Raw genomic sequence first — 12923 nt, forward strand, 5'->3', positions numbered from 1 at the left:
CAGGTGCAAACATGGCCTGTAAACTGGGATAATTAAGGTAGGACCTTCATCTTGGAATAATGATACAACACAGAACAAAGACACAAACATGAGGAACAACTGAAAAATGAACCAATCATGTAAGAGGACAAATTGGCAAAAAGGAGAAAAACAACTGGGAAAAAAGTAACTAATCAATGATAATTGGTTAAAAACCAAATTAGTAAAACCAGGAGGGAAGCAACCAACTTAGAAAGCAAGACTAGCTGCTATAAAACAGCAAAAGAGTTACAAAACAAAATATTAAGGCAATTCAAACCCTACAAAACAAACCAGAAATCATTATTTCTTGCATTGGTTCATAAGTTCTGCTAATTTCAATCACATAATCACTGAAATATGCCTTCAGGAAGGGAGCTGTGGCATTTATTTTTCATAAGGTCAAAAAGGAATCTTTAGAAATACCATTTACCATTAACACAAGTGTGGTAAATAATGGCAGCAATGATTTATATTCAATGTAGACAATGTTGAACAAAACAAAACACATTTAAGCCTTATGTAAGATGCTGCATAATCAGCTATTATGCACAGATTTAAATTAAGCGCATTTCTGAAATTCAAATGTTTACATATTCAACAAAACGTGGTTTGAAGGCTGAAAATGCAACCCGGTGTCATATGTCGTGGTTTTATAAAAGCAGAACTCTGTTTTTCCCCGCACGCAGCATGAGCATGTATTGGGTTGTGAAACAAAATGCATAGTTTAGATTTTGTAACAAATCTCCATGCAAGGGTTAGTTTATAATGAAGTACAAAGCCAAACAATGCCTATATGTGTTTATTAAGAGAAAAAAAAAGTTTAATCCAGCAACACCAACCAGCAGTGAAATAAATCAGCAGCATGGCTGAAGCAGAATGCCGTGACAAAGCCTTTTGTTGCAAAAATACGGGGTTAAAAATAGTGCATCTCATATCCTTAAGAAACACTGAAAGCACACTAAAAAAAAAAAAACTTAACAGTAAAAGGACTAATGATGAATGTAAACACTGTTGGCAACTCATAGAAAATATTCCATGGTTTTTGTGCCATTTAACAATATTCACTTTGCTTTTAGTTTAGATTATTGTGGAGTGTTAATGCAATCAGCATTGTGCTATGAGTAGGTCTTGCATTGTGATGTGAAACATGATCTGACTCTGGTGAAAGTTCTATTAAGTTAACGTTGCACAAAAATGCTTCATCAACCATAAAAAATGAGGTACCCTGAACAGTTGAACTCGATTTCAAACAATTATTAGCTTCAGTGTGAATCTGTCAAAGTGAGTCCCAGTGTAAATTTATCATGCGGATAAGATCAAAGACTGGGCAGTCCACTAGTTATCTCAGATTATTTGCTATTATTCCGTACAACATTGGATGCAGCGTTGATGCAGTTTGACACTACAGCTTATTTAAATAGACAGATTAACCCTTTAATGTCTTCTGGAGGACCCACAAACCTGGTCTGAGCATCATCAGCGCTAAAGTTTTCAGCTCCAACCACATCACACCAGGATGAAAACAACCATAACAAAGCAAATAGAGGCTCAAAGTGATGTAAATAAAGTACAATTCCAGATGATTTTCACTCCTTCCTGCAGCCAATTAAGAGATTAACCTCTATAATAGAGGAGTGCAGCTTGAATGCATGCTTAATGGATAATACTGGCATAGCAGCAAATTATTTTATTTGCTAGCTACATTGAAATACAAAAAGGTATAATCTAAACATAGAGAATGATCTCATAAGGTGTCCTACATGTGTTTGTAATCGACCTAAATTAGTTATGAAATTCTCATGATGAGCTGAATATGACAGTTTAAGAACAGTTACTAAAAAACTGAAAGGAGAACTGATTAAACATATTTTGATTCAGTGCCTACTGATGTGAAACTAATAACATACCATTTTTTTAGTTTTTAAAATGTTATTCAATATCATTTCTTTATTGATCTTTAATTGCAAGACAAAAGCTCACTATAATCAATGCATTTTTTTCTGGCATCACTTTAAAGCACTTAATTAAACAATGGGGATAGTATCATTAAAAAAATGATAACGATACTATTTTAAGATAGATAGCAACAATACCTGAAAATGTTTTATTTTGTTGATTTTTTGGGGGGGGCTGTTGGCACAAGTGAACACAGAGAAATCTTTGACTTTGTGCTCTCCTGAAAGGCAGTGCTCAGTACCAGCATTTAATGGACACTTTTTACAACAGAGGTCTTGATGTTTGCCTTCAGAGTTGGTTCTGGAAAATTGTGGTCATTCTGTTGTGGCCTGCAGGTAACTGAAGTGGTTAAGAGAGTTGGGGGTAATGTGTGATTTTATTTCATCTGTCCAGATAAAACATAGATTGCAGAGGAACTGCGCAGAAAGTGGCAAAAACAAGTTTGGTACTCCAGACAGGTTGTACAAACTGACCATTAAATGTTTTGTCATGGTAACTGATCCGAGTAAACGGCTAAATAAGCAGGATCATCGTATATACTGTGATTAAACAAAAATCTGCATGTTTAAAAACAAATACATAAATATGCCTCCCAAAGCTATTCATAACCTTTGAATTTTTTTACTTTTCGTACGGCTACATGCTTTAACAAAGTTCAAGCGTTGCCACAGTTTCTCAATTGTATGTTAGCTTGGATTTTTACTGACCTATAAATATGTTATAATTTAAATTAGTATGCTTTTGGATGGCTCCAACTGATAGACAAACTATCACCCTAAGATTAGGGTGATGGCTAAGAGCCCCACCAACCACCAATGAAAAAATGCAAAAAGCAGGTAAATAATTACAAATAGGATTTAAATACTGAAATGGTGATTTAAAAAAAGTGCTATTTTGTGTTATCTTTTCAGATATAGTTGTCAAATTTCTAATCAGAACCAAACTTGCAGGTTAAATGAAAATATTTTTAAATCTAAATCTGCCAAATGTATAAGTGTAAAGTCTCGTGACTTTCTTTCAACAATCATTTCACCTTTCCATGTTCCTATGAAGATTACATCTGTGGGAAAAAGGACAAACTGATGTGATAAGCTGTGGATCACTGCAGCTCTTCCACAGGTCAGTTCAGGTGGATCCCCATGTTTCGGCAGGTGTTGTGTCACACTCTTTTCATTTTCAGATGATGGATTGAACGGACAGATGGAAGATATTGAAAGTTTGGGAAATTCCTTTGAAACTCTGTTTTCTCTGTCTTCATCTGTCTGTTCGATATACCCAAACAAAGCTTTGAAGCATTCACAGGACATAAAAGAAATTATACGTAGGTGGACTCTTTGTAAAAACTTCTGAAGGCCATTAGTTGCACTGGCATTTATTAAAAGGTATCTGAGTAAAGGGTGTGAACACAAAGGCAGATTCCATTAAATAATCTTAAAATGTGAATAAAGACACATCTAGTGAAAGTGGTTCTCTGAAAAAGTTGACAGGTGAGAATACGTTTTTAAGGCACAGTAGGTCAAAGCACGTCACCAGAGATCATTTGTGGGTCTATCTTTTTCCAACTATTTGACAACAGTTAAAGCATCCAAAAAAGTTTTTAATTTGACTTCAGTTCACAGAGAGCAGCTGATTCAAGTAGTAAATCCCTCCATTCAGCATTTCTTGGAATATCCTTTCATTTATTTAATGAATGACTTCCACAAACAAAAAGCATTAATAATTAATGACAAAGATTAGAAATACATTAATGCATTTTCCAGCCTTTGTTAAGAAGGAAAGCTGGAGCTGCAGGTAAAAAGAAAGAAAAGAAGCCATCACAGTGGTCAGGCAGCAAAAACTTTATATTTCCAAATAAAACAGATGAAAATATGAACCAGCTGCATGTTTCTCTCCACCCAACTGTGTGTGCTGTTGCCACAAAAAATCAATATTCTAGCTTCATTCAGTTACAGAGCAATATTTCACAGATGACTGATGTACTGCTGCCAGTGGTCGCTTGTGAAGGATTTGCTAAATAATAAAGCAATTACACCATAAAATGTACAGCTGTGCACTTGATATTTAGTTTGAGTATAAAGAACGACAGAAAATATCTTAGGACAAATATTTCTTCGAGCAACTCATTCAATTCAACAACACACAGTCGAACCATCCCTGCACACAAGCACCCGAGGCGGACTTGCCCACTCTTCAGCATATGCACTTGCAAGTAAACTATTTTTGCGTGGTTTCCCATATTGCGCTGTGCCATCGGATCATTATCACAGATTCCTCGTTTTAGCGACGCATCTCAGCGCAGCAGCTATAAATTTGCATTAATACAATTTTAAGCTCATGTTGCCAAATATTTTTCATTACATCCGAATAGAGCGGGTTACAAAGCAGGTATAAAAAGAGAAGTTAATACTTACCAAAAGTTAGGAGCATAGACAGATAAACTCCCCACTGATCCATCACTGTCGGAATTTCAGGTTATACCTCAGAGCTTAAATCTACAGCGGGATATTCCTTGTGCGCATTTGGGTATCCTTGTTTGCGCAAATATATCTCTTTTTTTCCCCCTCCTCGGCCACTCTAATGTAATTTGTCGCTTGATTTTGTAAAAATCGTTTTATATCTCAGAGTCCCACCAGTTCCTTCCCAGCCGCTCTCTCTGTCGCGGTTTTGCGCAAAGGTACAGCCATGCGTGATGCTGTGAGAGAAAGTTGTCCTGTGCGCTGAACAGTCCGCTGGTATTGGAGAGCCTTCTGTTGCGCGTCTACGTGGTCGCTGAAGTCCTTGAGTCCGCTGCTGAAGAGAAGCCGAGCGCAGGGAGCAGCCCAGAGGGAGGGGGCAGAGAGCCAGGGAGGGGGGTGGAGGGGTTGTTTGTGCAGGAGAGGCATTAGGCAGTCTGGTCACACAATGATTGCTTAACCGCGATTTTCTTTTTTGATCCAAAAAGTAGCTTTTCTTAAAATTCCTGAATTCTGCAGTTCCGCTTTAAAGACTTCCAACCTTCGACATGTGCTATTACTTGGTATACATGAGATTCTTAAAGGACGTGGATCATTTTGCAATGCCTTATAAGTTATCATCTACAATTAAGTCATTTCTCCTTTTTGTATTGAGAGGCATTTTTTAAGTCAAAGTAAAAAAAAAAAAGTTCAAAAAAGCTTAAAAATTGTGCTTTTTGTCAAGGAATTCCCAAAGCAACTTTTGACAAAGTCTGTGCTGATAGTTCTGCTTTATCTTGCGTTGTCATTAATCATCTGTTTAGTTTTCTGGGTGCCCTGTAAGACCTCTGTCAGCACAAAGTGCAACATTGGGGGCTTGGGGTCAAATAGCAAAGGAAAACAAATGTGCACAAAAAATTATGTCATCGAATAAGGGTTTTGACAGTATGTATATCCTTATGCTTACAATGTATCAACCATTTTTTTAAATTTCTTTTGCAATTTTTCTTAGCAAAAAAATCATTTTACGTAAGCGAACTGAATGACTTGTGGTGGACCTTGAGTTGACGACGGAGATAAAAGAAGGAATGGCAACGATAATGAAAAGGCAAGCCTCTATTAGGGTTTCAAAACATGTCTGAGATGAGAATACAATTACAAATGTTTGTTCAAAAGCTAAGGTCAGATTGTAAAGTGCTGGAAAGTAGTTTTTTGCTCCCTTTCAGGTCTTGTGCTTTTGCTTTTTTGTTACACTTTCAGATAATCAAGCACATGTTAATATCAAACAAAAATAAACTGAATAAACAGTTTACTTTTTTTGTATTTATTAAAGGGGGAAAAAACATCCAAACCCACTCTTGCTCTAAAAGCTGCTTCAACGCACAACTGCTACCAAGTGTGACAACTGACAATGATTTTTTGGGTTTTCAGAGTGGTTGAGATTAATGCCACACAATCTCTTCCAGACTTGTATTTTTATTCATTTTATTTTAAAGAACTATAATAAAAAAAAATCCAATAAAATTAATGAAAAATTTTGGTTGTAAAATTAAAAAAAAAATTAACTGAGCAAATACTTTTGCACAGCACTGTATACATAAATAAACATTGCTCTCTGCAGGTCTCTATTGAGAAGGGGACAAATCTATTGGAGAAGCAAGAAAATATTTTAGACACAAACTAAATGATGGAGCTTCCATTATTACATGACATAGGCTACATATTTTTTGTTGTATCACACAATGGTTTTTGGCGTATTCCTTTATGGCATCTCAAAAAGTTGATGGCCAGCGGAGTTTGTAAATGTAAACAAAGCTGCTGAGGAGCAGATAACAGCTGGTCTCCATGTTGGATCACCCAGGCTCAGAGTGTGTGCTTTGCTGTATGCATGTGCATGTTGCCTGCAGATCAACCCAGAGGCCCTAAAGGATGATCCAGCTTTATCCAAAGACAGACTAAAGACGGCAGAAGAGCCATTTCGGCCTGTCAGTTGTATCGTTATTCCCACATCCTGCATTGCTGCTCTGCCGTATTTTTCCATTGAACAACTTTGGGTACGTTATGTCAAACCGTTTTGCTCCTCTTATCGTTTGAAGTTTTTGTTTTACTTTTTGTTGAGGAATCAAATTGGGAGGACTGTAACTGTACAATCTTTTTACGCCTCAGTAGTTGTAATTTTCACTTTAACAAGCTCTCTGAAAGAATATCGGAAACAATATATTAACATCTCTGTTGGGACTTGAAGTGCTTAAACAAGGGGAGATAGATCTTGAAACTGCTCTTTGAATCTTAAAACAGCAACTCAGTCCCATTGGGGGATCTCCCAGAAAAGCACATATTTGCACTGTGCATCTGTAATTTAAAACATTAAAATGTGCAAAACATTGAAAACGCACATATAGTGAAAACTAAAGAGGAAGTTTTCATTTGCCTTCAACCTGTTAAAAGACTTTGGCATCTTCCCATCGGATTTGTGTTGCAGAGAGCTGCAGAACAGACGTGGTCTGAATAACCTCAACTTTAAGCTTTTTTTGCAGGATATTTATTAAGCAGGAAGTTTGAGGGTTTTAAAATAAACATTTTGTTATCCATATGCCAGCATATTTTCTTCCTCTCCTAATGATTTCTCAATTAAAAAAACAAGGTGCTCTATAAATGAGGGAGATAGACGATTCTCAGCTCTTGCTTTAGGCAAACTCACATTGATCATCTATCTCTGTGAGCCACAGCAATAAGGAGAGAGGATTAGTAATTTTACATATTTTTAAGTGTTCAACCACCAGAGCAGGAAACAGTAAATCTTCCAGTGTTTTCATACGTTGATTCCTCTCGAAGGTTTGACAATTTCCTAAAAATCAGTCACTTGAAATTGTTTTTCACATTTATTGCTCTTCCTTGTCCGGATCCAAATATGTTCTTCTTCCTAAATGAAAGAGTCACATTTTTGTAGAAGATGCACCCTTTTTTTCATGAATCAGGACAATGTTAGGATGACCTGAGGCACCATATGGCTCAAGCTGTAGATCCACCTGGAAACCATCAGTATTTAGAAAAGACAAACACAAACTAGATGAAACGTGTTTAATAAAAGTCTGTCTCTGTGAGATGTAAGAATAGTACATTGGAGATAAAATCACTGAAGACAGAAACTCTTCCGATGTGTTTTATTAATTGGCTTTTTCAATGCAGAAGTATTTCCACTGACTGATTTAACAATACATTTATCCTTACTATTTCTTTTTTTTTTACCATTTATTTTTAATCTCACCATCTATTAACTTCTCTGACTCTGACTGATACAACACCCAGCGTGTTAAATTTCAAGATGGCTAATTGTGCATAAAAAAGTCAAGGACAATCTGTTTTTTGTAGAAAATGGATAATGCTACCTACCAACAGATGGTTGGTCACAAATTGCTTAGCAGTTGAATCACACACAGCACCATGGAAAACAATCCATATCTTTTGAACTTTAATGCATTACAGCTACAAACTATAATGTAATGCCAACACAAAGTTGTGCGACTTATGAAATAAATGGTAAAAGTATGATTCTTAAGACATTTTGCAAGTCAAATATCACCCAAATGTGCTGTACCTATCACATAGTCAGTTCAGCCTCATTGACTCAGTAATGTCTAAATCAAATCAACAACAGCAAGTGATTGCTGTCAGAAGTCACCTGATCAGTGAATGGAGCCCACTTGTAATAGTACATTAGTGAACAAAACTGACAGGAGAGTATCAATCAGAGAATCAGGTAAGAAGACCATGGTAACTTTGGAGGAGCTGCAGCGATCCAGAGTTCAGGTGAGAGAACTTATTGACAGGAACTATTCTTAGTACGCTCCACAAATATGACCCTTATGAAAGAGTGGTGAAAAAAAAGGAAAATGTTGAAAGCTATAAGAAGTTTTCTTTTTTTCCCCCCCGCCTACATACCATATAGCACCATACCATATGGCTAGAGCGTCAGTGGAATGGATTAGATGTTTGTTGTTTTATCATGTAAATATGAAAATGTTCGAGGCATATGAATATTCTTCAAGTTAAAATAAAATTAACAGAAAAGCACAGATAAAATCAATAAAACACCCACCTTAAAAGACGAGTCTTATATTGCATCTTGGTCTATTGAATAGACAGTAGATGAAATGGTAAAAAGTTCCAGAGGGCTAACAGCAGCAAACATAAAACATTTAAATTCAATTTTTTACGTCCAAATGAGTAAGTTGTCGTCATTGATCCTTTATTTGTGAGAAATAAAAAAAAACATCATTAATATTGATTGAAATGGTTAGTATTTGAGTTAATAATCAGATACAAAAATGTTTTGGAGGATTTTTTGGGTTTCTCACACTATTGCATGATTAAACACTCCACAGGTCAAATTGACCCAGGAACATTATTGCTGTGCCTCAGAAACGAACATAGCAGGAGGGTTAATTTCAGCACAGATTAAAACACTCTGATCAGATGATTGCAGGGACCTGATGGTAACATGCAGCTAATTCAGAAATGAATAAGAGAACAGGGCAGGGCTTTAAAACTCAAAACCAGCAAATTAAACTAAATTATGCACTGAACAGAGAGATGGTGCAGAGAAATCAGTAAAGGTGTAACATGGGAGCGCTTAAAGGGCCTCAACAAAAGCATATCAGCTGCATTTGGACATGCTTCAAGGGATCCAGAGAAGTTTTATTGTGGCAAATAAAAATTTAATTACAATAATGTATGCAGGAGAAAATAAAAGCATAAATAATACTTTTACACCCCCTGCGTTGGCTGTTGTAGCACTCAGTTGACCAGTATTTCCTGGCCAATAAAAACAAGAACAAACAACACTTTGGCATATTAATCAAATGATAAATTACAACCAAAAGTCAAGCCTTAATTTTGATTGGTAGTTGTGTCTTGTGCACAAAGCAAACCTATGTTTCCAGCAATGTGTTGCTTTAGTATTACAGAACAAGTGACAGCTACACCCCCCCCGAGCTAGATATAGTTTAGCCAACGTAAATGTTGCATATCATCCTTTTAATTAGTCAGACACAAGAAAGCAGCGGCAGTTGTTGTTAGCATGAAAATGTGTCTCTTGAGATAACTGCACGGAGCAGCAAGCCCACACAGTGATCCGAGAGGCACAATAGCGCATCTTGAAATTAAAACACATAACACCTCTGCCTTTAACACTGCATCACTGACAAGTTCCTATTTTACAGTGTTATTCCCACCTCATCTGCAGTTTACCACTTAGTTGCATTTGCTATCAAACATATAATAACATTGGATTTTCAGCCATAGTCAAATATACTAATAAGATACAAGCGTGTCATTTCTATTTGGGGGTTTTAATGGTTTATTTTCTTCTTTCTTCTGGCTATAGGCCGTTCTGCAAGATTAATTTGACTTGATTTAGCTGTTCCAGAAGCAGTTTTGATGTGAGCTGTGGTTGTCATCTTAAAAACATCAAAATGTGTCCAAATTCCAACTGCAAAATCATCAATTTCAGAGGAAAAAATAGAGGCACAGTAGTCCTTCAATCATTATTCTCTCTATTTTGTGCAAGCTATCAGTAGAACTAAAAGAGAACACGCCCGTGAGCATGACGCTACCACCACCATGTTTGACAGTTGGTACACCAGTCTTAGGATTTCAAGTCTCACCTTGTCATTGTGACCAAGTAGCTGAATGTTCGTCTCAACGTTCATGAAGGCACAAATTGTCTTGTTTTGTAGTTTTACATAAACTACAAGACTCAGGAAAAAGCCACAAATATTCAAGGAGATCTAACCAGTTGATGTTGGCTACAGCAATTTATTAGGATGCACAGTAATGTTTTCATTAGGTTTATTCATTTGTTTTTAATTTATAGTAGCTGTTCTTAATGTTTAATTTCAGAAATAAGGAACCTCTGCATGACAAAAGATGCAAGTTCTACAGCTTTCATTTCGTCCCAAAATGTGCAACATCTAATATATTTTATAACTTCTCATTTATTGCAATCCTTCAACTTTGCTGTGTGGAGAAGTTTTAAATGATGGCGGCTTTTCCACTGACAACTATCTGATGTTTACTTGAAAAAATGAGAAATTTCAAGCTGGGAATTACATACCAAAAAAAAAAAAGTTACTTCACCTTGTATTAGTTAATCTTGCCATAAATAAGGCACTTCTGTTGGCTGTCAGGGAAAGGGAAAAAAGTAGCTCAAGGACCATTCTCTTAAAGATCTATAGGTGGGTTACAAGTGATTCATGCTACAATAATGACGCCACTGACGTGTGTCCAGGACTTGGCTGCGCACTCCGAAACAGTCACAGCGCATGCATGCAGCTCCCAGGGTGGTGACGTCTTGTCTACGCTTGATTGCAAACAGAGTGGTAGTTGTTCCCCCAGCACCCTTGTAAAGCTTCCTCTTTCCCATTCAGTTCCTCTTGCAACAGCTGAGTGGCTTCATGTTGGTCAGACTTGTAAATAAATGGTTGATTTATGGAATAATCAAAGAAGTTTCATCTGGCTAAGTAGGAATTAATGTAGAATTAGCTGGGAGTTGTTGCAGCGATCAGATAGGTTCCATGCCAAGCAGAACAATGCTCAGTTGGAGCTCGCCTGTGGGGTGGTGTATATGTGCACAGACAGCGACTTGGTTACTTCTCACAGCAACAGATGGTGATGCAGACTCTGTGGAAGAATGTGTCATTACCCTGTGGATTCCTAACTTAATTTGGAGCACACAGGTGCAGAGACACATTGACGCAGACACACAAATTGATGCAAAAAATAATAAATGGAAACATCCTATATATTTGCATAAATTAGTCAGCGAGAGGACAGCAAAAAAAAAAACATGTTTTGTCTCACCAACTGTGTGAGATTTAACCCTCAGTCAAGCCCATAAACTCAGATGTATTGTTTCGAAGGTGTGTTTACATGTATTAAATAAAATGTTCATGTCACATTACAGTTCAGGCATTACTGTTCAGTGGAGCAGAGGAATCGGCTTCCTTTGACTTCAGCAGAATTTATGTATCCATTCCCACTTTTTCAGACTGGACCATCCATCTCTGTGGTGGGTTTAAGGGGGTGATAAGGTTATCCAGGAACATCTATCACTGATTTCCTGACACTCCCAGCGGACAAAAACAATTAGACAGCACCTGGATCAACAGCTTTCTGTTTTAAGTTATCTCCAGGGGTTTGGTGAATGTGAGTGAAAACAGTAAAATGTGTGGGTGAGTGCAAGTGCATGGGTTGAAGTTTCTTCAAAACTTTTCCAGGGTGAATTTACAGCGCCTGTCTTTTCAAGTTAGAGGCCCTCAACAGATGTTTATAGGAAGAGTGGGTGATGTGGAAATAAGCTGTGATACAAACTACATATCGACACATTCTCGGAGTGTGTGCACTATGTGTTTGGGATGAACTCAATAAATGCTCGCTTCAAAACAAATAGTTACAGATTTAGAAAGCAAACCAAAGTCATGTTTGCAGTTTGAAATAAGACATAAACGACAATGCCACCAACTCTGATCCACAAAGACCTCTCTAAAAGAAATGCTTTACATCAGAAAATGTTCATGTGTTAGAATAGTCCAGTCAACATCCATACCTAAATCCAATTTGGAATAAATGGCAAGAGTTGATGATTCATGTTCACAGATACTTCCCCTGCAATATGACTAAGCATGGGCTATTTTGTAAACAAAAGGTGGAGAAAAATTTCTAAGTCTAAATGTGAAAAACTGCCAGGTGATTTTACAATGTAAAGATGGAGATGGGAAGGTGGCTCCACCAATTTATTGCCAATATTGTCCATTTAAAAAAATTTAACTAAGTATGCTTTTCCATTTACTTGACAATTCTAAGCTACTTTGAGTTGGTCTATTTAATAAAATCCCTTAAAAAATAAATTGCAGTTTTTAGTTTTAATGAGAGAAAATGTAGGGAAAAAAGTTCAAGTGTTATGAATACATTTGCAAACACAATTCTGCAAGTATCATTGTTTTTGGTCAAAAACAACAGATTTGTTCCTTGATTTAGGATTCTATTAGTACTATCTGCACAGCAATTCAAGTTCTTAAAATATGCAATTTATCAACTAAAAGCAGTAGAATTTTTAAAGGAGTTAATAGCATGCTTATTCAGTTAAAAAAAAAGTGATGTCCATTTCCCTTTCACAGCATTCATTTGGCTGCACTTTAAAGTTGTACAGTTTAGTGGTACAAGGTCTTTTCCTTTCTTCTGACATATTTGCAGCTGTCCCAATTTTGTTCTTGCCTCCTGTGTGGGGGGGTTTGCTTGATGTCTGATCATCACAGAATGCCATAAAAGATGTATTCCATCTTTTGACACAGTTCAGCTTCCAGACGGAGGCATTCTGCTCATGCTCTAACATCAAATTACAACATATAAATCCAGCAGACAAGTCCATATGGTTAGAACACATTGCAGAACACGCTGGAGCAGACAGAGAGTGTTGCATGAATTTTGCTGATAAAACTTATGCAACAAGGGTCA

The 12923-nt window shown here is 36.8% G+C and overlaps 1 protein-coding gene across 1 annotated transcript in view; it reads right to left on the reverse strand.

Annotated features, from left to right (window-relative positions):
• The window catches only part of gfra4b (GDNF family receptor alpha 4b), a 46964-nt gene extending 42205 nt beyond the window's left edge, over window positions 1-4759 (reverse strand). Inside the window, exon 1 of the mRNA XM_015000323.2 lies at window positions 4389-4759. Within this exon, the coding sequence (XP_014855809.1) occupies window positions 4389-4431 (43 nt within the window). The 5' untranslated portion in view covers window positions 4432-4759. The remainder of the gene's footprint in view (window positions 1-4388) is intronic.
• Between the last annotated feature and the right edge of the window lie 8164 nt (window positions 4760-12923).

The sequence above is a fragment of the Poecilia mexicana genome, unplaced genomic scaffold (assembly GCF_051168715.1).
Source record: "Poecilia mexicana isolate PSO_F unplaced genomic scaffold, ASM5116871v1 scaffold_10, whole genome shotgun sequence".
Taxonomy (NCBI): domain Eukaryota; kingdom Metazoa; phylum Chordata; class Actinopteri; order Cyprinodontiformes; family Poeciliidae; genus Poecilia; species Poecilia mexicana.